The 25,898-nt window shown below is 36.9% G+C and overlaps 3 protein-coding genes across 4 annotated transcripts in view; 1 reads left to right on the top strand and 2 right to left on the bottom strand.

Moving 5' to 3' along the window:
* Window positions 1-903: 903 nt before the first annotated feature.
* Window positions 904-19,886, top strand: LOC129277492 (ADAMTS-like protein 2). Its single transcript, XM_064110047.1, has 17 exons — window positions 904-915; window positions 2,248-2,357; window positions 3,078-3,144; window positions 3,326-3,422; window positions 4,054-4,208; window positions 5,299-5,422; window positions 5,760-5,840; window positions 6,427-6,617; window positions 7,536-8,277; window positions 8,575-9,111; window positions 10,251-10,377; window positions 12,135-12,342; window positions 13,060-13,203; window positions 13,647-13,814; window positions 14,625-14,822; window positions 15,553-15,709; window positions 16,101-19,886. The coding sequence occupies exons 1-17, from the start codon at window positions 904-906 to the stop codon at window positions 16,253-16,255; spliced, it is 3,273 nt and encodes a 1,090-aa protein (XP_063966117.1). The 3' UTR covers window positions 16,256-19,886.
* On the bottom strand, window positions 18,971-19,528 carry LOC129277491 (uncharacterized). Its single transcript, XM_054913660.2, has one exon. It carries the CDS (start codon window positions 19,526-19,528, stop codon window positions 18,971-18,973), a length of 558 nt encoding a protein of 185 aa, XP_054769635.2.
* The window catches only part of LOC129277974 (uncharacterized), a 35,873-nt gene continuing 29,671 nt past the window's right edge, over window positions 19,697-25,898 (bottom strand). For both annotated transcript variants that reach the window (XM_064110080.1, XM_054914164.2), the window contains one exon: window positions 19,697-22,823. The gene's annotated coding sequence lies outside the window, so the exon portion shown is untranslated. The remainder of the gene's footprint in view (window positions 22,824-25,898) is intronic.

The following is a 25,898-nucleotide window of genomic DNA, read 5'->3' as shown; positions in this document are numbered from 1 at the left end:
AACTCAAATTAACATGATTAAGATTCAGATTAAGCTCATCTTTTTGAAATGAGAGAGAACATACTTTCCTCAATCGAGGGGAAACTCACAGAAACTAGTCACCCCCCCCCCCCCCCGTCCATTTCACTTTCAGTAACTCTGGTAGCAGCCTGCAAGTGGACTGAGTGACTTTTGTGAATCTCCCTCTAGAGTGCGTATCAAAAAAAAAGTTTACACTTAAAAAAAAGTCCTGTAAAATTATACATGTGTAATATCCTGAAGATTTTTTCGACATTTTAACATTGGTACAGATCCGTTTAAGCAAATGACGATATAACTGTCGAAAAATATTTCCGCTTGAGTGAGGACCACTTACTTTTGAAAAGTTAGTGAAAATAATTTGCGCAGAACTTTGAAATAGTTATGCGAATAAAAGTAGACCTTAATCATGAGGAACACATGGAATTGAGCTAGTGAAATTGATTTGAAGATATCTTTTACCTTTTTTAACGTGTTTCCTTGCCCAAAACACTTCGAAGAGTGCCATTGCGCCCCACCCCACTCCCCCACACACCGAGGCCATCGTGACGATATTTGCTTTACACTGAGCTGTGATTTTCATGAAATGGCTTAGGCTTGATTTTCATTTTGTTAATCATTATCAAGCTTGGGAAAAGTGTGGAGAAACACGTATTAAATGAAAAATGAAATATAGACCCACTTTAAATGATAAAAACTTAATGAAAAAATGTTTGAGATGTCTGATAAAAGCTTTTGTTTAGATTTAGTCATGTCCTAAGATCCAGCTGGCACAAAAAGCGTAAAGGTTGTGTTAACAATTTAATTTTGGTGACAAAATTGTTACAACAGGCATGTATCCGTTTTACTTCAGTTGACTCAAAGTGCAAGGAAAATGTATGAGAAATGTTTCGCAGGGTAAGTTTTATTTCGCCTTTTCCCCTTGACATGCAGCGTGAAAACGAGCATTTCTGCGCAAACAGATTTCTGCGAGCCTTACAAAAATGGACAGTGCTCATTCAAGTGTAACAGTCTGTCAAAAATTTTACTTTCATTGGATAGATGAGCCCCAAACCCAAGAATATATGTGAACAATTACTCACATGTTGTATATTTTTTTAATTCCCAGGGCTTTTTCAAAGTGTAAACTTTTTTTTGATACGCACTGTAAAATGTTTCGCTTTGAGGAAAGTATCTTCCTCTTCTCACATGGTGCCAAACTGGACCTTACATGATGAAAATATCGCTTTAATACCAAAGTAGTTATTTTGTTATTTATTTGATAAGGCAGTGGGTTGGTATGTAAGTGGGTGATATTGTTTCGATTACTTATGGAATGATCAATAGCCTATATTTTGCTGTTCTTATAGGTGGCTTTTGAGGTGGCGGATTTGTTTGTTTGAATTGTTTCCTTTGTTGAATGTCTGGGCATTTATTTTATAGGGAGACATTGCATATCTTGGCATTCGGCATTTTCACTCAAATAATCTTAAAAATAGATAGGCCCCGTCTGTGATTCTGAACAATTTTACTCGTGTCTCTCGAGTAAATTTCACATTGTTTTCTGCCCACGTGCGCCCGCTGTTGTCAATCCGAGACGGGATTATCGTCTGCTTTGTCACGAAATAAATTTTGATAGGCGCGGTACAGACACGGTCGGGACACGGTGTATGAAAATCATTTTTATTGAGAAAAGATGATAGATGGTTGATATTTGTTAACAACCAATCACTGCTCTTTACACGCATTAGCTGAAGCATGGATGTAATTCACTTATCCAGTCTCTCTGAGAGTAACAAAGATAGTTCAACTATGTATATACATACCCTCACTAACAATTCCCGGTCGAATCAGGGACGTGAGAGGGTCCCTGGTCGAATGAAGGACGAGCCCACTCTGCTCACAATGCATTGTCAAAAAATTTAATGTGATTATTTGTTTTTGTCGATACTTTTATTTGTGCCATTATTTATTGTTTTTGTCAAGTATTTCTTCGTCAGAAAAAAAGTATTCTCAATGAACTTGTATGTTGTACAGTGAATATGAAGTGTTAATAGATTAACTTTCCTTCTCATTTGTTTTGTTTTCCCTTCCATTTTCACCCCAAACTCTTCCCATTGTTGATTGATGGATTAATCACTTTATTGATTCATCGACCCCCCCCCCTTTCCTGTCTTCCACTTCTACTTCCCAATGGGCCACTCCTACTTGACCAAATCCCCTTATATGCACCCCACCTCCTTCCCTTAGCCAGTACCCGCGGGCATCTTCCACTGGAGTGACTATGGTCTCTGGACGACTTGCACGGCTTCATGTGGGACAGGAGTCGAGGGTAGACGACGGGTTTGCCTCGATGAAAGGTATGATCCAAGATGATCGAAGCTTTAATTGCACGATTTTGGTTTTACCTATTGAAACTTCTGCCGAAATAAGTACTTTTTAATATATAAATTTTTAGCTTCAATTTAAAAAAAAAGATAATTCAAGCAACCTCATAACCCGGTGTAAAATCTATTAGTATATATAGGTTATCGTGATATAAATAGTTGTATTCTTAATTGAAGTATGAAGTTTCTTGATAAATTATTAAACTGCAAATAGAAAATAGCTATATCTATATGTAAGTATTAAAGGGGAGTTCACCCTCTAAAGATATAGGTGTCTTAATGTATACAGAAAATTGAGAAATTTATTGATGAAAATTTGAAAAAAAATCATCAAATAGGAATAAAGTTATGAATATTAAAAAGATTTGAATTTGTTACATCATAATTATGCAAACAGCCACTCCATACTTTAATCATATAGTAGAAATTTCCATGATTAATGGTTCGTGATAACTATATTATTAAGTAGAATAATTTTCTTGCTTTAGAAAGTGGCATTTTATGATATTTTTATCACTTGACCAATGGAGAGCTGCTGGCATATGATGTCACAAAATCCACTTTTTTTATTTACACCAGGGTGAACTTCTTTGTTAAAACTTGATCATTATTCATTCTTATAGAGAAGATGGAAAGTAATTCTTCTTGAAAGGAGAAGTAGATGTACTATTTTCTCTTGTTTCTTTCTTTCAGGAGTAACGAGGTAGCCCCTGAAAACTGTGCTGGTTATCAAAAAGAGTATAGACTTTGTAGAATACAGGTAAGAAACTTTTCTCATATGATCATGTGAACTACTTTAGTTAAGAAAATATCTGAAAATTTATAGTACAATATAATATTTGAGTATTGTTGCCACCATAATTTTCTATCAGACTTGTTGCCTGAAAAAGCAATACCAAGAAACCATCTATTTCATCCTGTTTTTGTTCTTCTTTTTGCAGAATTGTCCTAATTCGTTTGATTTAGGATATCGTGCTGCTCGGTGTCAGGAGATTGCTCCTCCTGGTGAAAGATGGAAGGCTTACTATCCGTCAGAAAGTAAGTATCAACAAGAAAATACAGGAATCATCAAGTGCATCCCATCCTGTATTATGAATACTTGGTCTCATTCCACCTGAAAAGCATATCATTTTTATCTGGCAAGATGTCTGATCTAACAACTTTTCTTGGTTTTGATAGGATATCTTCTTAGTGATAAAACATCAGAAAATTCATTACATGAGCCCTTCTTTACCACCCGCTGTTAACCAACTTGGTCAAGTTTCCAGATGGGCCATAACAACTTCATTCTTGCTTAATCAGTTTATGTCCAAGTTTACATTTCATCTCACTGGCACTCGCTCTCATCATAGCTGAAAGATTTGATGACACTTCCGAGCAATTTTTACATGCTTTAGTTGGTCTGATTTCCATTTCATCAAAGCTGAAGGGAAGATGATCTCTTAGCCAAAATGGGTAAACCAGTTCTTAGACCAATCCCACACATCTTCATCTTTCAACATAATCATCTGATTATTTTTAAGAAATCACATTCAAGAAAATGCTGATGCTGTTAAAGGCTTATAGATATATTAGTAGAGAGCAATAAGCTGACCCAATCTGCAGAATTTGTGCCTACCATATCCAGGTTTCTGATCTTAACTTGCTTTTTACTGTTTATCCTGTCCAGGGGATGGTCACAGCCCATGTATTCTTGCCTGCTACAACGAACATAACCAAGGGGAGGTACGAGTCGTAGAACATGGGGTGCCATCGGGGACTAGGTGTGCCAGGTTCAGGAATGGGGTTCCAGAGACGGGGGTCTGCATCGACGGGACATGCTGGGTAAGTTATTGGAATCCTGGAGAACGTTTCATGAAGTATCTTAACACTGATTTCCAATGGCAAATTTTCTCTTAGCCAATTAGACACAAGCATCTCATTAGCATATAATCATCATCAGTGCAAAGAGCACTGTCATAACTGTTCATGAAATGCTCACCCGACTGTTCTACTGATTATTCACCGTATTGTCTTATAATCAGTGATGATTTGCTGCTGCTTGAAATAAACCATAGACTCTGAAAAGCCAATGATGATTTTACCGTATTTCATCAGCTGTGTATATGTCCAAGTCTGGTGCACTCGAGAGATGACCTATCTATGTCAGCCTCATCATTGTTCCTCTTCTTTTGTATGAGATATCAGATAGTTTTACACGTATTTACAGAGTGACTGTATCCTTGCCATTGGTCACTTGGTGTTCCAGGTCAACTTCTTCTTACCCAGTCTTCCTAGATTGGCACACTTGAAACTCTCTGTGGTTTGCAGCTTCTTAAGGCTTCCGCATTGGCAGGCAGCTGACAGATGTAGTGTTGTTTGAGAAACAGCCAACGTCACAGCGTAAACGGTTCAGAGAGTGACCCACTCTTCATGGAGGAGTTCAGCATGAAGTAGCATCTCAGTACCAGAGTTGGTGGTTACTTCAACGTGTTTTTCTCATTTTTTCCAAGCATACTTCCATTTTTCTTTCAATTTGAAGAAGTTGGAGTCAACTGATGATGCTGCATGACAGCTGAAGGAATGCTATGTGCGAAGAAGTTGGGTTTTGTTTTGCGGGCACACATAAGTTGCTGGTCATCCTGTTAAGACTTCTTGATCAGCCTGAATATGTGATGTTCTCTGTGAAGTAAGGGGGTTGACACCTGATAGCATTGGAAGGAAGCTATATATAACATAACATATTATTATAACCCTTCTCAATTCGAAAGGGGCCTGACAAGAAGGCAGAAGTTCCCAATTGTAAATTCTTTAGGATGACTCGGCCGGGGGTCAAGTCCACGACCTCTCGTTCATTAGGCAGGTGCTCTACCATGAGCCACCATGCCCATAAATGGCTCAAAATAACATTTCTTCATTTATTTATATTTTTCAGAGCGTTGGATGTGATGGGTACTTGAACTCAACTAGGTATCCAGACCGATGCGGTGTATGCGGCGGCGACGGGAGCTCGTGTACCTTGGTCTTCAGTGAAATCATCTCTGAGAATCTACAAGTAGGTAAGCCTTTAATATTATATCCCCAGGTTATATCTCAAACTAAAATGTCTTTAAAATGCTCTATGATAGTATGATATATATTTCACAAATAATAATTGATCAACAATTCATATCAAATATTGTTGAAGCATTCATTAAAAAGAGAATTATGATTAGTAGTAGAATAAGATACTGCTCCATTATTTTTATCATTACATAGCGTGTGAAAGAAAAAAATATATTGAACGAAATTGATGTTCATGTTCTATATGCTTTTGTTAGAAATTTGTGCAAATATGTGTTAAGTTTTGTTGTGTTAATCGTCATGTGGACTTTACTGTATTTGTTTTCTCTGTAGGCTACACTGATTTAATAGAAGTTCCAGTCGGTGCAACAAATATAAAGATATCCGAGATTCGTAGTGTGAGGACTTATTTAGGTAAGTGGAAAATAAAAGTTCCATATATTTCATGTTATGAAGTATTTTATTTTGAAATAAAAGGGCATCTTTTGCGTCCTCATTCAAACCATTAAATCGTCTAAAATATGCATTGTTGATTTTTCAAGCAGTATATGATCAATATAATCATATATAATCAAGTTCAAATTTTACATTATGACTTCTTGATTGTCTTGGTTATCCCAATTGATAAAATGAACAAGCAATGTTTACACAGACTACATTAATAATAATGCTATTTGTTTCTCAATATTGTAAACGTTTACAGGCCGCAATATTTGGTCTCACAATATTTCGACAAATAATTGTAAATGTTGTTTTTAATTTGTAATGAGATGCGGAAAAAAAAATCAAATTTAATGATAATTATTGATGTTGTAAGTTCACTTGAATTTGATTTCAAAGAATATGAAACAGCACTGCTGGTGTGGAATCTATCCATCCTGCAAAGCCTCAGGACTTATTGTATATTATCTGTGCATTTAATGTGTCGATGCATCTAGGCCTACTTAAAGTTTTCATTGAAGAGAAATTAAAACCTTTCTCTGAAAATTTACCTTTTCAGCACTGAGAAATTTCAATGGTGAATACTTGCTCAATGGCAACTTCAGGATAGAAACTGAGTTTTCAAAATATCTCCAGGCAGCTAGTTCTGGAATACGCTACCAAAGAAGAAATATATTCAATGGCTTACATTGGGAAGAAAGAGAAATTATCACTGCCAGGGGACCACTTAATGAAACTCTTCATTTACAGGTGGGTAATAAGTGATTCCATTACCTCTCAATGTCATCCTGGTAGATGATCAATAAAGATGTTTGTATGTAATGAGTGACTTTACGTGCGACTGGTGATCCTGTCTTTTGGTAAATAATACACACAAGACTTGTAAAGTCGCTTGCAAGTTACAAACAACTTTATGAAACACCCACCTTGTTTTCAATTCAATTAATTCAATTAATTTATTTATTTTTAGATGTTACAATATAATGTATTATAATTTTTTTTTATACAACAAAAAATTGAATTACAAATAAATATGGAAGAATCTTTGGATTTGAAAATACTTTTAAACAATACTATAGTAATGCAAAATATACCCCCAAATATATTGAATAATTCTGATAGACGAGGAACATTCACGCTATTTTACTGAGGCTTTTTCATACCAGGTTTTTCATTGACCCCCCCCCCCCTTAGTAAAAGGCTGAAGGAAAAGTCTGATGCCCCAACAGACCCTGATCCCTTACAAAGAATGCAACTTGTTTATCATGTAGTCTTGTATATTTTGTTTATACCCACTTCCATCACATTTACAGCAAAATATGTTATCCAAGAAAAAAAAAACTATCACAGATTATTGACATTTTTCGATAACTGCAATTCATATCAAACTTCTGATGTTGTGATTAATGAATTCTAAATGTTTAAACTAGATTTTTATGTATTAAGGTCAAAGTTAAACATGAAGTACATACGGTAAGTCTTTAAGAAGATTCCCTTCTGTTTGACCTCCTTGAAGGACAGTTCCCATTCAAGGATTTTTTTCAATTTTTTTTATTCACATGATGTAATCCAACAAATAATACATGTATGTTCCACATTTTAAATGTATAATATACATTTAAAATGGAGAACATTTTATGAAAGAATATTTTTCTTTCACTTCAATAGATCTTCAACTTAAAAGATGGTTCGTCAAACACCTTACAATATGAATACGTTATTCCTATTGAGACATCAACGCAAACACCCTCGTCTGAAAACTCTTCGCAGCCTCATCAACGTCTAACAAACTCAACAACTAGTATACCAAGGCACTTTGAAGCTGTAGAGTCGCTCCTAGAAACAGAAAATATAAATCCTCCTTTGTATCCTGTAAATATGAGTGAAATAAATGTAGATGATCCATTGCTATCAAAAGAGAGCTCTACAGCTAACATTGATGTCGTTAATAGGACAAACATAGACTTGATCGATGAGGATATTGGTATTAATGTTCGTGTAAATGACACTACTGTGGGAAGGAATTCAAGAACTCAAAGACCTCTAATTCCAATTCAACAATCTGAAGGAGGATTGGAGGAATATACACATAGTACTGACAAAACACATTCCATTGGCCGTGAAGCTCAAACGAATAGTACATATAACACCACGCTTGTGCGTGATGATGTGCGTACACAAAACACTACACGGGATATCAGCTTCCGAGCTCCGATACGCCATGTGGAAGGTCCTGTGGTTGGCCCGTGGGGTGAGGGACCGGAGGGGATAGATCCGGAATGGCCCAGAGGTTGGCCAGAGATAGCCTCACTGGAAGGGGCCGCTGATAGAGGCCAAATTGTCCTTGAGACGGACGGTGTTCAAACAGGCAACACTTGGCCCAAGAATGATGGAGTAAGGCAAGATGGAGGTAAATAATTAAACTATTTTCAACTAATTAATGATGAATGTTATTTCCAGTTTGTTAGCTACTGCTACTGATGATGATGAGGGTGATGATTCACAACATGTTTTATAGGGACATAATTACATCTGTAAAAAAAGATGAAAGGCCATGCTATCAGTATTTTGTGGGTCCAATTAGTTCGAATGAACTCCGTTCCATTAGATTTATCTTCTTGGTATATTGAAGGTGGCAGTACAGTGTTTTTATCTAAAGTCATTGTTCCAAAGAGAAGATTTATTCATTTTTATTTTGGTTAATCAGAGGGGCAACCATACGGACCGCCCTATAGAACAGAGGACTCTCCTTCACACCCTGCACACCCTTCCCAGGAGTCAATTACTCCAGAGATGGTTACAGTCGACCTCCAGACCGAAGAATATAGGCATGCTGGTGACGTGGTCATTGACGTGATCATCGACCAGCCCATCGTCAAGCAGCATGAGGGTGACAACAAACTCGGTTTCGAATCTCAAGTCCCGGAAGATCTTGACATGTCAGAATCTGATTACGATGATTTCTTATCTTCCGACATCGAGAATGGATTGGGATATTCAACGAGAGCATCGTCGACGAGGAGGTACACCACGACGACAGCACCATCTACGACCAATATGAAGACAGAGATCCAGACAACCTACGAGATGGCCACGTTCCTCACTTCTGATGCCATTACATCAAACCCCCCAACAACAACCACCACTGAGCCAATGACTACGATAGCTATCACTACCCAACCCCCACCAAAATTCTTTTGGCGATTCACAGCAAAGATGCCATGTAGTGCAACTTGTGGCAGAGGTATGTATTCTTTCTTCTTTCATCCCACCGCTGCCACCAGTTGTAGGATCTACATTTAGCGATTTGTAAGCTCACAGTATTTGCGATACTTGTCCAACTTAGCACAAGTACAGAAGTAATATGGGTAGATCTTGCTTGGTTAAAGTCCTGTGCTCAACTGCCTGATTTATTATTCAACAGAACTCTTGGTTGTCTTTGTACAAGGTACATAAATATTCAAATTAGATTGTGAGTAACAATAACAAAGTAATATATGCATGGATAAGGTCCCATCACATTACAGAGTATTTACAATTTAAATATTCATGATTTAGTCAACCTGGGAGAAGGAATAGGGAAGTTAACATAATTGAGGAGGGGAACATAGAGATAATGGAGATTTTTATCATTTACCTGATGGTAACTCAAGGGGTAACGATTATGGGAATGCTTACAATTAGTCTTTCACAATTATCATTGTTTCCATAAAATTAAGAAAATGACCAGCAGTGATAACCATCAGATTAGTCAGTCAAGTTATTCAGGGCCCTGTCTTACAAAGAATTTGATTATCCTATCAACCACAACTATTGAGAGCCAGTGATGTCATCGTCTGAAAAGCATGTTTGTTCAAGATATTTTCTAGATATGATGTCCATTAATAAATGTATAGTTTTCTTGAAAATTCAGTGTGCATATATTTGTTTTCAAAGGACTTTGTGCAAATTTCCTGAGGAAAAAATTGTGACATTGATGGATTTCCATATACTTGGGTTGATCAGATCATCTTAACTCTTTGTAAGATGGGGCCCGGGACTTTATGTTACAGGACAGGGCTGTTCCTGAAAATGCTAATAATACTAGAGTAGAATCCAGTCGAGCACATGTGTACAGGTAATGTGTAAACATAGTAGAGTGCATTGAAGAGGGTTGTGTTGCCTTGTTCTTAATACTATTTTATTTTATATAATGCCATAAAATTGCAGGAAACTGTGAGAATTCTTTTTTCCATATGGGAAGAGGGGGAACCACTTTGGTTGATCGGTCTTGTTCTATTGAGTTCTCTGGAACTTTCCCATCCTGTAAAGTAAAGTCCCTATTAACATGATTAATATGGAAAGGATCACTTATACATTTTGCTCAATCATAATATTCATCAGGCATTATTCGGGACTATGCTTACTGTGTCGATGGTGATGAGGAGCAAGTGGACGATACGAAATGTGATATCGATACCAAACCTGACGTCATCGCCAAAGAGTGCACGGGAAAACCATGCGAGCCCAGGTAATGGCTGGTGGGGGGGGGTGTCACTCCCATTCAGGGGCGGATTCAGGATTTTCCAAAAGAGGGGCACATTTTTCAAAGGAAAAATCTGACAAGCAAAAAAAAAGTTTATAACAAAAAATTTAGGATATTGTGTCCCCAAAAAAAAATTAAGCAAAAAAAAGAAAGGTTTTCACTTTCAAAGGGGGGGGGGGCACACTTCTGTTTGAATGGCATTTTGACATAAATTTCAAGTTTGCTTCTCAAAAAGGGGGGGGGGGTCACAGGCCGGCTGTGCCCCCCCCCCCCATGGAACCGCCAGTGCTCCCATTGAAGAGTGGACAGCGCCCTTGATAATCATCCTGAAAAAAGCACCCTGAAGAGGATTCAAGGGCATTCCGCTAGGGCACCCTAAACTTGGATTTTTTGCAGATGTCCAAGATTTGCAAACCTTAAAGGAGAATGAAACATTTGGAACAAGATAGCTTGTGTGAAAAGAGACAAATCAAAGAAACAGATCAATGAAAGTTTGAGAAAATTCGGACAATAATGAGAAAGTTATGAGCATTTGAATATTGCGATCACTAATGCTATGGAGATCCTCTCATTGGCAATGCGACAAAGATGTGTGATGTCACTTGTGAACAACTCTCCCCGTTACTTTAGTATGTATTTGACTTAAACTGCCTCTTTTATCACATCCATCAGTAGACCATGTGTTCTTTCTACAGGAGGGCATGTAATACAGATTTTTAAAGAATACATCATGGATAAAGAGTTTGTATCACCATAAGAAAAAGCAAAAAGAGACATTTTGGGGGTATTTTATAGTCCATCAAAGGGAAAGTTGTTCACATGTGAAATCACACATCCCTGTCGCATTGCCAATTGGAGGATCTCCATGGCATTAGTGATTGCAATATTCAAATGCTCATAACTTTCTCATTACTTGTCTGATTTTTCTCAAACTTTCGTTGTTCCTATTCTTTGATTTTTCTGTTTTGACACAAGCCTACTTGTTCCAAAGGTTATATTCCCCTTTAAACATGGGTTTCATTAATTATTCAGACATACGCTAAACCAGGATGGTTCCATTTTTACACAATCACTTTGTATATTTGGGATTTGGATTCAGGTTTGAGATTTGGGGTTATACTATCCAATTTAATTTTGAATTTGGTCTCTTTTATCAGGCTTTTTAATGAGATGGTTTAAAGGATTTTCCATTCATGGATCTTGTTACAGTAGGTCCTCAGTCAGTGCAAATACCTTTTTTGTGTTTAAGGTTTATTGTGATGTAGAGGACCTTTTTCTCATTTTTAGTGTATTTGACACTCTATTTGTGTACCACACTTACGCCAGAAAAATACTCTTTTTCCATGTTTTTTTTTACTCGCAGATGGTTTTCATTCTTCAATGGCAGTGCCCCCCCTCCCCCGGGCTTAAAAGTACACACGTTATTAAGTTACAAAATCTATTTTCATCTTGAAATAAAGATGGTTGGTAGATTAAAAGTTTGATGACAAAAATAACTTACAGCTCTTGATCCATGGCTGTGCACATTCTATGTAATGTCTGTGAGAAGTTCTCGATAATATAAACATGTATGAGATAAAAGAAAGTATGTGTAACTTCTATGAAAGTGATGCATGTTATACCTGAAGCTTAAGAATTCTGGACACTTGCAATGTAGGTCAAAGAACTTGTATGCAGACAATGATATGCATTTCAGTCATATGTCTATACAAGTTCCTAATTTTCTGTTTTGTGTGGTACAGATGGGAGGCTGGAAGTTGGAGCAATTGCCTCGGAGACTGTGACTCCAGCTTCCGGTTTCGTACGGTCCATTGCTGGCTCATGATGGGGCAGGGTCTTGATTCTTCAGTCCCCAACGAAAGATGTAACCAAACCACTAAACCACACATTAATATGCCTTGTGATGAAAATGACTGTGGTCCACAGTGGATTGTTTCTGAATGGTCTCGGGTAAGGATGTGTTTCATTTATTCTTTCCACCTTTTCATTTTTGATACTTAAGTCTTTTGTGTCCTTCATATTCTTGTCTGCCCCTGCCTCGCTCTCTCTCTCTGCTATTCTTTTTGCATCTTTAGCTCTTTCATTTTCTTTTAGTCTTAGATTGTACTGTTCCTTAGCTCTAATAGCCCCCTTCACAATCTTGACAATCGACCACGCGATTGCGTCAAAAATTGATATTAAACATGTTGCCATTGTGTAATCTATAAAAGCACGTAAATTTTTGTCAGTTATTTTTTGAGAGTTGTGTAATTACATTTTTTATGCTTATTTATGAATAATGTATGCAAGAAATCAGAATTCCGTGCAAAATCCAGAAATAAAACTCAAAATACAGATCTTTCGGCTCATTATTTTCATCGACGTTTGCTTACCCCTCCCCCAAGATAGCAGACTTGGAAGGACGCAGTTACTTTTAGCACTTGTACCGTTGATGTTTTTCTTACTATATATAGTTATGAAAGTACTATTCATTTTGAAGGGAAGCGTTGTGTCGTTCATAATGTAAACAGTGTAAGATTTATTTACTGGATACCTAATGGTTTTTATTGAGAATGTCAAGCCATCATTTTTTTAATTTTGTTTATTGTTATATGAAATCAACATCTTCTCTAGTATTAAGAGATGTCTTTTTATGGCTGATATGATCATTTTAATTGTGTCCCACAGTGTTCTGAGACCTGTGGAGAAGGTCAGGAAACCCGTCGGGTGTCATGCTCAGAAGGAAACAGATGTGATTCAGCAAAACGACCAGAGTCTCGAAGATCATGTACCACTACTCCATGCGTCTGGGCTACTACATCATGGAGCCCGGTAAATAAAATATCTCATTATTTCTTCTGAAAGTATGACGGTCTAGTTCTTCTGGTGAAATTGTTGTTAGAACATTGTTGTTGGTTTCAAAATACTTGATCTTCAATTGCGGCCCGGAAGTTAATGTGGCATTGTAAGCTTAAACTTTTAAGGGTTAGAAAGAAACCTGGATCAAAAATAGGAAAGATTGCTATATGTAAAGTCTATTATTATATAATACAAATTAAAGATGTTTTTCATTACCAGCTTATTCTAAACATTACAAGATAGTGCAATCATGGAAGTTTTATTTGTCAATTTGCATGTATTTATTTTGGAGACGAGACTTTGAAGAATGCTTGTCAATATCTTTTTAATTTATCAATCTAGCGAATTAATTATATATGTTAGTTACAAAGAAATGAGACTAAATACAGTAATTTTTCCTATTGTGTATCTGTCAGTGCTCAGGTACATGTGACGTTCAATCTCGCCGTGTGTTCTGCGTCGCAGAGGCCACCAACACCCGTGTACAGGACCGATCCTGTGAGGGTGTCGAAAAACCTCTCTCCATACAGATCTGTGGTGGACGTCCCTGCCCAGCAAAGTGGGTACCCCAAACTTGGGGGCAGGTAGGACCATTTTACATCCTGTATCTTATTTTCATATTGTCCTTGCATAATCTGAGCTCGGGATAGTATTCTGGTGCCAGTTGGTCTACACCCACCTATCTATCTTCCATTAGGTCTTATCTTACATGTTATGGTCTTCGTTTGTCTACAGCCAGTTCTTCTCTCATCTGTATGGTCTCATCCCCAATTAGTCCATTTACCACTTTGTCCAGTTAGGGTATAACTATTTCATCTCAGTCACTTGGTTTAACACTCACTGGGTTTGAGGAATAGATGAACTGTTTATGATCCAAATTTTCATTTGACAAAGTAAAAAAAAATATATAAGTAGATGAAGTGGAAACCTGACAATTGGTCATTAGGCTTGATCACAGGAAGATAGGACCAACTGATGGTTGTAACAAACACTGTAATTAGACTAAATTGATAGTATATCGAGTGGGGATAGCCATTATAGACGATCAGAAAATGTGCTTGTAAACCAAGTGGAAACAAACAAGGAGTTTTAAGACATGGAGAACCATCCAACACTTTCCCCTTTATAGCCACAAACCATAATCTCTCATATTTTCTGGACATGTGAGACAAAAGTGAGGTAAAACTAATCAATATTTTCTTGGATATGATGCTCAAAAACTATTGTCGATAAGAGTTGGGTCCTACCAAATATAGAATTATTTAATTTTATTATTAAACAAGAAAGCGATTGAGTTTTTCTGAGCTTCTGATTAGAAGTGAGTTTGAAGGCATATATACCTCTTGTCAAGCATCTCTCATGACTTGTCATTTTCATTTTGGTTTCTCTTCCAGTGCCAGGGTGACTGTCAGAGTTCATTCCATAGACGAGCCGTTGTGTGTCAGGGTATCAGTCGCTCTGGCCAGCTCATCATTTACCCCGATACATCCTGTTCGCTGAACCCTCCTGTCAAGAGGTTGCGATGCGTTATGCCCAACTGTCAGCAGCAGCGAAGAAGCGCGGCGGACTGGATGACGTCGGCCTGGAAACCAGTGAGTTGTTAAGAGGATTCTGGCTCATTGTATGTGATGTTAGTGACCACCTCCTCATTGTCAAATAAATCATCTTAATTGAAATTTTTTTAACCATTACCTTCACCACCAATGCAATCATCAATTTCATTAACACTATCATCAACAATATGCCATCATCATCTTCAAAGACAACACTGACAACGAAAACAAGCCATGATAATTAATCTTCACCATTATCGTATTCAATATTGTCACTATCAACTTCTCAGTACCATACCATCAACCCCATTACCATCGACACCCTCATCTCCATTTTTACCAAGGTTAATCACTGCCACTGCCACTGCCACCATCCATTCATCTCACCATTATTTTCTTCTCCTCAACCCAAAGAGAGGATTCTCACCAGGAAAGCGAGAAATTAAAAACTCAAGTAAAGATAACAAAAATGGGCGGAGCGTTTGCCATTTCTTTCCCTTCCCCCTTTAGGGACAGTGATTGTCCGTTTTACCGGTAAATAAAATGGAAATTATGTTTGGTTCATATACTTTTCATGTAAAAATTCATGGAATTCACCTTTGCAAAACGGAATTCAGGTTTTTAGATCCAGTTAATGTGGAATTCGATTTTCAGAAATGGAAAAGACCATTTTTTGAAACGGAAAATCGCTGTCTTTAGCCCTTCCATCATCTCCTCTCACTTTACTCTTCATCCACCACTGATTTGAGTGTTTTCCTTATCGTCACAGTGCTCTGTCACATGCGGTAAAGGGATGCAAACTCGGGAGGTCAGATGTCTTATCGGAGGACGGCTCAGTGATCAGTGCGAAGCGAGCTTGAGGCCGAATTCAAGTCGGGAATGTTTCAAACCAGCTTGTCATTCACCTATAGAGTCCAGAAATGCAGGTAAGTGTGAATAAGTGTGAATTGAGGATTGAAAAAGTTCTGTGAATAGAAACCTGTCTTGATACTTTGCTGTGTAAAATGGGGAAAATGAACAAACACCTTGTTTAACATCGTAGCAAATTTTAGAGATAAAATTTATCAAGTTAATATCTATCTCTAAAAATCATTGGTGCTCATATAAATCACATTCTCAACGTATTACTGCAATTAATATGTTTTTAAACATGTTAAAAACATGACACATAATGCTGCTGGAATTGCCTTTTATTGTTAATGTTTGGGGAGAATGTAAACTTTGTTTCCCTCTGATCAACATTAGAAATTAATTATCAAGGTTATTATAATCAGTCAATTGAATTTAATTTTCTGATATCTGATTGTCCTGTTTTAGCTAATTCCCGGGAGAATAATTGCCATGACAGCAAGAGTGCCGACTGTGATCTCATCGTTCAGGCGAATCTCTGTCGGTTTCCACGATATAGCAAGCAGTGTTGCAGGTCATGTCGGAATGTCGCCGGACGATCAGGGTCTCGTAGTCGAAAATGACCTCAACACCGGCATCATCGTCGTGATCGCTGACAGTCTGATTGAACATTTCATTGACTTGTTGAACGGCAGTTAACCTTGATAGTATTGGATTCAGAAGTCAAAAAACTTTATTGTTGTTTGAATATCAATTATATAAGGTGAATCAATCAGTCAGGACATTTTGAACAATCTCACCAAAGAGTTGAAGCGCCTTAGAAGACTTCCAGCTGTCATACTTGTACCTAATTGTATTAAAAATGCAAGCTACCTGGACAAGGATTACCAAGAAGTTTACAACAGGGTTGCATGTACCATTTCTTGCCATTTTCATACCCCTAATTGAAGAATTGTACCTTTTGATAACAATTTAATTTGGAGGTTTTTTCCATAGAACGTGCCTTGGCAACATACATTACTTGATACACCGTAATATTTAAGCAAACATTATCTTTTGACAGTTTGGCTACTCTGGAAGAAAAACCTCCAGGACAAATGACACCGTGAACTTTGATATAATGAAACATTTTGTGAAGGATATTCCTTTAAGAATTACCTTCACCGGATTCAAGTAGTATTGACTTATCCATTCTTGAGCTGTTATTATTATCATAATAATTTCAATATAACAATAAAAATACTTTGGTAAACAAAGACTAAAAAAGGCCTACGAATTATAAGTGACTGGGCATGAAATAGCGTCAGGAATTCTCTTTTGTGCTTTCTGGAGAGTCTTTAGGAATAAAAACATACCCAAAAAGAAAATGTTATCTAAATAAGATCAGTACTCATCTATAAGTGGCATTACTTTGACCAATCGATGTGATTTATTTTGTTTACAAAGAGACATTGTTCATATTCCTAAATGAAAGATTATGACTTATGAAGTATTATTAGAATCGCTGGGTCCATTTTCATAAAGACTTATTGTAATAACAAATACAGAGTTTCTATAACAAGTTTACTATCAGCCAATCAAATCAAATGATTTTAGAAGCTTTAGACTGTTATTGCAAATTAGTTATAACATGTTTTATAAAATGGGTCTCGGGCCTTGGTTAAGTCAAATCAGTGAATGAGCAAGCCATTATATATTGCTGCGATTCATATCCAACCTTTTCTCAAGCATTTCTTGCCATTCCTCTCTTGCCATTTCCTTACTGAATTGACAGTATCCCATGTGAGTGTATAATGTCATGTCAAAGTGAGAATCTGGTTCACAGTCTTGTAAGAATAGAATTCCAATCCAAACCCACTCAAAGGTTTATTTGTACATAACACAACTAATATTGTATTTGTTTCAGTGCTTTGATTGAAATGTAATTTTTGTTTCTTTTTATATGCTTCCAATTTACAACAAAATATATCTATTCCCTCAATCAACCATGATCAATCATTTTAGCTAAGCAAGGAAGTTTGTTTTCCTTTTATATTTGTTTTTTTAATTTTATATTAAAGGGGCTCAATAATCCCCTTTAATGTAGCCCCTGCCGGGGGCTACATATTGTCAAAAGAGAACTGAGCTCCAAGGGCCTATAGCATACGATGAATCTTCCGTCATAGGTCCCATGTGTGTTGATATCGCATTGGATCCTTTCCTAACACACTGAACTGTGAATGATTGTCAAAGAATATGATAGTTTCCTTTTTGAACCTTTACTTTAAAAAAAAAACATTATAAACATTGTTTTTGTGGAAAATATTGTGGTTTGAAGTTGGAAAGAGTAGCGGAAAGGTATTTATCATTCCAGTGGGTATATATTATCAGACTAGAAGATCAAACTGTGGCAGCCTGAGTAAGGATCCATAGACTATATGATTATTTCAGGTAATATGCCTGTAGGCCTACTGTTCAAAGTGAATGTGGTATGTCATTGGCTTTCACTGCCTATATCTTTACAACAGATGGCGCTATTTTATTGTCCATTTATTTCTGAATTATCTTGCTTACTCTGGGAAGAACGCGAGATTTTGAATTTCATGAGAGACAAATAAAAAGAACAGAATCGATTCTTTTATAGCCAGGTGATGGGATTGAGTTCAATCATGTTATACTCTACAATGATTGCGAACAAATACCTTGTATTTAAATATGTAAGCTATGTTAAGTACTTTATAACGTGGCTGCTGTTTCGAAAGTGAATTTCATCAAAAAAGACAGTGGATATATAATTTTGTGTGTGCTGCATATTGCATTTACATAATGTCTTTATTTAGATTATAAAAAGCTAGAATCAGTATTTTAATGCTTAAGATACTTAAAAATTATTATATTTTCATTGTAGAATATTATATATGTCCATGTCCTTGTTTTAATGATCCATTTTAGTGCACAATAATTTGATACAAGACTTTATTGTTCTTATCCAATCTATCTATTGTGTGGATTACAAGATAGAGTAGAACATAACAAAAAAAATTCTTAAATATTGTACTTTGATTTTGACCAGTACTTCCAATATCTTATCTATTTTTTCATTAACAATTCAAATTTGTTAAGATTGTATTCTTTTAACTTGTTAATAGGGCAAAGCAAAACATTTTTGGGGAGGAAGTTTTGTTGGTGAAATATTTTCTCATTGTCATTAAAGATCTGTTGAGAATGTCACGAAAATAAGGTTACATGATTAATAGAGATTATACATGTAATTGGAGCATTTTATCTCTCCCTGTTTTTCAATTTGTCCCATGCAGGAGATTCCATTTCTTTCTCTTCCTCTTCTCCTACCCTCTTCCTCATCCTCCTCTAACCCCTCCTTCTTCATCAGTCTCTCTTATCCTCTTTCTCCTCATCCTCCCCCCTTCTTCCTCCTCCCCCTTCTTCTGTCTCATCCTCTTTCTCCTCATTTTCTTCTCCTTCACCTTCTCCTCCTCCTTCCCCTCCTCTAACCCCCTTCTGTCGCTTATCATTTTTTTCCTCCTTTTCTTCTCATCCTCTAACCCCTTCTTTTTCTGTCTCTTATCCTTTTTCTCCTCTTTCACTTTCTCCTTGTTGCCCTCCTTTAACCCCCTTCTTCTGTCACTTATACTCTTTCTTCTCCTTTCCTTCTCCATCTCTAGCCCCCTTTCTGTCTTTTTTCTATCTCTATCCTCTTCCTTTTTCTTCTCCTCCCCCTTCTTTTTCTGTCTCTTATCATCTTTCTCCTCTTCCTTCTTCTCCTCGCCTCCTCCTCTAACCCCCTTCTTCTGTCTCTTATCCCCTTTCTCCTCTTCTTTTCTTCTCCTCCTCCCCTCTTCCTCCTCCTCCTCTAATCCCCTTCTTCTGTCTCTTATCCCTTTCTCTTCTCTTTTCATCTACTTGTCCTCCTCCCCTCTTCTTCCTCTTACCCCCTTCTAATCTGTCTCTTATCCTCATATATATTTTTCTTTCACTACTTCTTCATCACCTCTCTTTCTCTTGTCCAATACCATCTATCTATTTCGTAATTTAAACAAACTACTTCCAGGAAAGCTTGGGACATATTTCTGATTAATTCCAATCTTTGTCACGTTCGTGTTTTAATCACCTTTTCTCCAATTAGAATACAATAATCTGAGCTATTATACAGGCAAGTGAGAAAATTACAATTAATATATTAAGACACAAAAGAAGTGATGAACTGAGTTATACAAAATAAAACCACCATGTCTATTGCAGTTTAGAACTAAGTAACCTCTGTTTTCTCTATTTCGTTTTTACAAAAATATAGACAATTAAATGATTGAAAGAAAGTGAAATCGTGGAAAGTGCACGAAGTGAGTGGAATCTGATTACATTGTAACTATGTACACCTTTTAACATTATAAATCAATACCTTCAAAATCGATAATTAAGATCTCCTATAAATATTTTTTTGCATTGTAAGCAATTATTTAAAAATACAGTTCATGTTCACATTATAAATCTTTGTTTTATTTTATCTATAATGTGAATTACAATACACTATCTTAACTTTATGATGCCGAAAATGTACTTAGGCGTGTAAGATACATGATGTTGTATATGAATTTATCTTTTTTGACATTAAAGAATGTTACTTATAACGTACATGAAAAGCTGCGTATGTTGCAAATCTTATTTTGAATGTTGTATGAATACAAGTATACTGCCCTCATAGTTCAATTTCAGAAAACATTGATACATTCAACAATTTAACGCCACAGTCAAATAGGCGGATTCGACTCCAAACCGACTGGTACTTAGTCATTGGAAATACAGTAATCACTTTGGTCATTCTGGAGTCGGTTTCGTTGGTATGACTAAAGCAAACAAACCATCTCCCACATAACATTCTCTTTGCTTGAAGATGGGACACAGTCATTTTAGTCATACCTAGCATGCAGCTCCCACTGTCACGACTGATTCTCGTTACGATTGAAACCGTGGTCTAAACCGTGGAGTAATCGTAGTGATATTTTCAGATCGTATCATATCGTATCACATCAGTCGTGGCGATCGTATTGATCATAGAAAATTTTGAATGGTTCATTTTTTTTCGCGATCAGCTACGACTTCAATCGTGGATTTCGTAACGGATCACACAACAGTAGGAACGGTGCATAACGCAAAAACAAATTTGAAACCGCGGGATTATTCAAGAAAATACAATCAACAATGCTCGCATAATAGAATGGGAAATCTAGCTAATATTTTTTTATTACGCTGCTCGTGGTGCAAACTCTGATACGTTTGCCATTATATCAAACTCATCCCATCATAAACCTTCGATGGGCCTATATTATAGTACAAATGAATGGAAATGTTTTTTATCCTTTTCAATGAAATAATTTCTTGTATTATTGACGAATTGACAATGCTCTTTTTTTATTTGAATTTGCATTCCCATTGCTGGAATAAAAAAAACCAGGAGAGAATCAATCAAACAACTTTTTACATCTTTGGAGGATTTTCCTCAAACCACGAATATTTATTCGTATTTTTTCTGCTATATACTATTATAATAAACATTTTTGTCAGGTGAACTTCCCCTTTAAGTTTAACAATTAAATATAAAGGTTACATATATAAATAACGCACCGTATGTTCTCATTGAATGATATAGAACTCAAAATAATGTACCCCGAACATGATGAAAAGCATTATAATTTCAGTTTTCTTTCAACAAAATGACACGATCCAACTCCAATGTATTTACGTTATATTTCCCATTAGCTGCAGGCATAATCAATTCCTATACCTGCAAATCGCTTATTCCTATCGGAATTCAGTTACTCCCTCACAGGGTAATCATCGTTAACGATGAATATCATTCACTTTTGCCAATCATTAATTAATCACATGTTCAATTCATATCACTGATCCCCGTATGGATCATTGCTCATTCATGTAGATTGTTTTATAAACAATTCCTCATTATCATAATGGGACATGTATAAAAATAATTATCAAAATAACATGTACATGTATGTGAAATCACCTTGACAGACACATTTTAAAATACCAAATTACAGAGGACTGGCCAGGTATACAGCAGACACATCGTATAAATTTTGCTATGATAACCGTGTATAATTATAACAAAATCGAAGTGGGTTTTAGGCTATGTCACCAACATCAATGATCACAATATTCAGGAGCTATCAAAATGCATCATGGTCAACGGTGCATGTATCCTGGGGAGGGGGGGGGGTGTATGCTGATAGAACAAGCGTCATAGATGCTTTTGGGGGATAGTCGATTGTCTTGATATACATGTAGCATGGACCATACATCTAGCCTCCAACCAGTAAACTACTATACATATCCATGTTGACCACAATCACTCCTTAATTCAGTAATAATTTATCATTCGGCTAGGTGTGTAATGCATCTCATCACCTGTCTGTGCGAGAAAGGTATCTCCCACAGCGAGGTTGGTGTACATCGAGGATGCACGTTACCATAGCAACCACTAGCTAAGGCTCTAACATCCCTTCCCATCCTTCTTAAAAGACGAATCCGAGATCTGAAGTTGCTTTATAAAGCATATCTAACACTGGTGTATAACGCATATTTTCAACAACAGAGTGATAAATTGACTCGCTTTCTTAACGACTGAATGTCGGATTTGTGCAAGCGATGTATTACACAGGCAGAAATATTGTGTTATCTTACTCCATCCATGATCCATGCGGTATGAGTACAATTATGCTCTTTGGTACAAGACGTTCATCGCAAGTTAATAGCGAAATTTGATGGGAGAAATTTCCTACTTCTAGCACAATACAACCCTACTTTCTCAGCATAGAGCACATCAATTATATTCAATCTTGTCGTTCTATTTAAAACTCGTTATTTCTCTTTAAGGATGTATGGAGGCGTTGGGTGTCTTATTACAATAATGACTCATGATGTGACACTGAATAGGCTCTAATGAATATACGCAGGATCGATGGATAATGGATGACTTAAAAGCATATTCCCCGTTTCTTCGCATAATTTCTCTACCAATGTTTAGTTCATTGTGTCCATGCCCACAAAGCCAAGTGGAGATATTCATCAGATGATTCAAAATGGCGTCGGTAATGCTTCAGGTCATGAGGATCCTTATTTTTTTACTCGATTACATCCGCTGGATGATAGGATGAGTAGGATAACATCGCAGGAAATCTGGGTTTAAGATAATAATAAAATAGGAGAGGTGAATATTAGTTTACAAATATCATTTAGACAAGAATTCAACATTATTACGCGGTTATGCAGGGGAGGGGGAACGAATGCTCTGGGCTTCACACTTCTTTCAATAAACGTGGACAAAAAACATGAAAATCACCATCTGGTTGTTGTTGTTGTTGTTGTTTTGCATGGAGACAACGATTGTGATGGAGGTGGTGGTGATGATGAGGAGGAGGAGGATAATGATATTGGAGGTGGTGATGTTGCTGATGATGGTGGTGATGGCCAGGTGTAGTGGTTGGTGGTGATGATGATGATGAAGATGGTGATGATGATGGTGATGATGATGATGATGATGACGATGATATGATGATGGTGATGATGATGACGATGTTGATGGTGATGATGATGCTGCTGATGATGATGACGATGATGATGATATATGATATGATATGATGCTGGTGGGGATGCTGTATACTCCTGATGGAATTGTTAGTGATAGTTGTTTTGGTATAGTGATAAGGATAGTGATGACGACGACGGCTATGGTGGCTGGTGGTTCACAGAGGTGAAAGAATAATGATTCGAAGCCTATGCAATGAATAGCTCGCAATTCAACAAACAAACAAAGGTCAATTTCCAATGCTAATAAAGTAATTACAATAGGCCTTTTCGTTTACGGGAGTCCCCACAAAATTAGATTTTTCAACCAACATTCTTTACCACCGCTATTTTGGGCCAATTTGCATCCTGATAAGAACTATTCAATCTCCGTGGTAACGGCCTAATAGTGGTCAATATTCACACTATTTGTCAAACTTCTCGTAGGACGGACCTAAAGGGTTTGGTAAACTTAACCTAGCCTCTGTTTAAATAGGTCTTTAAGCATAACAGGAATGACATTTGCACACGAAGCGATGCTGACGGTTATCAAGATCATGGACCCTATATATATATGCCGTGGTACAATGTATATCAGATTGGCAGTCTATTAATTGAATAATCGTGATTTAAATTTCGACCTCTCAACTCATTTAATCGTTTGCTTCTGTTAGATAATTGGGACAATTATTGATGTATAACATTTTTCATCGTAGAGAAAATATTAGCATGCAAGGTAAAGAATACGATGTTGGCTAATCTGATTTCATATGTCTGGATATAATAATAATATAGGGTATTTATATTGCGCACATATCCACCTTGTTAGGGGCTCGAGGCGCTCCTATATTACCCGGCTAAGTTAGGCGTTCATAGCGCACACAGAAATAGCCTCGGCAGACCAAAGAATGCGGAAGGCTACAGCTCCAACAGGCAGGATGTAGACTTATACGATCATAAGTAGACCTGCGGTATTTCTTTGATGGGGTGCCCATGGGTGGAAACGAAGAAACTGGGACACAGAGGAGCGCGATACAAAAAAAAACAAGACAAAAATGACAAAAGTTATTTGAAAGAGCTATAAACATTTGACTAGATGTGAAGCGAGAAAACGAGAGAGAGGGTAGTGGCAAAATGATTAAAAAATGAGGGGGGAAATATTACGGGGATTTATTTGTATAAGTGTTGAGTGGCAATAAAAATAATATCTTTTAAAAGGAAATTCGAACTTTTGTGACGGATTTCAACATAATATCCAGAAAATATTTTGACATTGTACATTTCCCCTTCAATATCATATCTTTTTCTTCTTCATTTTTTTCTCTTTCTTAGTCGTTGATCTTTGGGCATGGGGTGGGTCAACGATCCGAAGCCGATATAAAATAGGCGCAACCAATCCATTTCTTCAAGAAGAAAAAAATAACCTATGGAAATGATCCTATCAACGCAAACACAATACCAGCGTGAATATACCGTTGCCATATCAAAACATAATAAAACAGCTGCCATAATCCTGCGCTCGGTGCCGAAATAGAAATTGATATGATTCACAAATTAGCTTGTGAAAGGGTGTCGTACTTTTCTTCAATATTTCATGGCTTTTTGTTCGCGACAAGAAAATAGATAAGTGTAAGAGAGTTGGGAGACTTCTACGTGTTGTCTACAGGTTAAAGTCAGTCAACCCGTTTAACCAGTTAACAGAATGGAATCATAAACAATAACATATAATTCGTAAACTAAGATGTAAAATGCAGAGCCTACATGGATGTTAACAAGTTGAGATTTGGTATGCTTTCTAGTTTCCATTGAAAAATATCGTTTAATTGTCTTATCAAACGGGATCGCAGCGGATCTTTATATTCTCCTTTCTAAAGTTTGAATCTGCTAAAAACTGGAAGCACAGGCGCATAGATGGGGAGGGGGGGGGGGGCCTTGTGTGCCAAAGACTCCCCCGAAAGTTTTCAAAGAAAAAGGGATAAAAGGGGGAGGGGGCATAAAGAGAGAAATGGTAAAATGCGATATTATTTTTGTAAAGTATGCTAAAATCTCTCATAAAATTAGATTTTGGTATTGAAATGTAAGCACATGCTGCTTTTCAGAGGTCCTGGCTCATCTATATGTATCTGGGTTTTTCTTGTAACTTCTTGATTGTGTTAATTTGCCAAATAAATTGAAATTGAAATTGAAATTGGGTTGAAACGTTTGCTCGCTTGCTTAATCGCTCGCAACCTTTTAGAAATCTTGCCCAATACTCCATATCTGACCCCATCAAAACTCTTTGTCTTGTTACTCCACTGATCGGAAGATGTGGCCAATTTGAAGACATATCGCCTCAACTATCATACTATGTGTTTGAAAAGCCGGTTGAAACCGCAAGCCAGGGTACGCTTTCTGAATACTTCAGATTAATTATTAACCAGACAGATGAGATAGGTAAATATGAAAATGAATTCTTTATTTGTTTAAAATCGTTCAAAATGCCATCTCAATTACAACCCACGATGAAACGTGTTTCTATACAAACTATAGGAATCACTGGCGGATCCAGGGGGACATAGCCGGCCCGTGCCCTCCTTTTGAGAGCCAAAATTGTAATGTAAATATATCGTTATTACGCAAGTGTGCCCCCCCCCCCCCCCTTGAAAGTGAGGACCTTTGTTTTCTTGCTTGTCTTATTTTTCGCGGACG

This window comes from Lytechinus pictus, chromosome 15 (assembly GCF_037042905.1).
Source record: "Lytechinus pictus isolate F3 Inbred chromosome 15, Lp3.0, whole genome shotgun sequence".
In the NCBI taxonomy this organism is placed as follows: domain Eukaryota; kingdom Metazoa; phylum Echinodermata; class Echinoidea; order Temnopleuroida; family Toxopneustidae; genus Lytechinus; species Lytechinus pictus.
The sequence above is the reverse complement of the archived record's forward strand: the minus strand, read 5'-3'. Positions and strand labels throughout refer to the sequence as shown.

Excerpts from the sequence above, each read along its gene's own strand:
- LOC129277492 (XM_064110047.1), top strand. Across the intron at positions 6,618-7,535 it reads ATGAAACTCTTCATTTACAG|ATCTTCAACTTAAAAGATGG; the intron begins GTGGGTAATAAG and ends TCACTTCAATAG. Across the intron at positions 14,823-15,552 it reads TGACGTCGGCCTGGAAACCA|TGCTCTGTCACATGCGGTAA; the intron begins GTGAGTTGTTAA and ends TTATCGTCACAG.
- LOC129277491 (XM_054913660.2), bottom strand. The coding sequence starts at position 19,528 with ATGAAAAGAGAAGAGAAAGGGATAAGAGACAGAAGAAGGGGATTAGAG.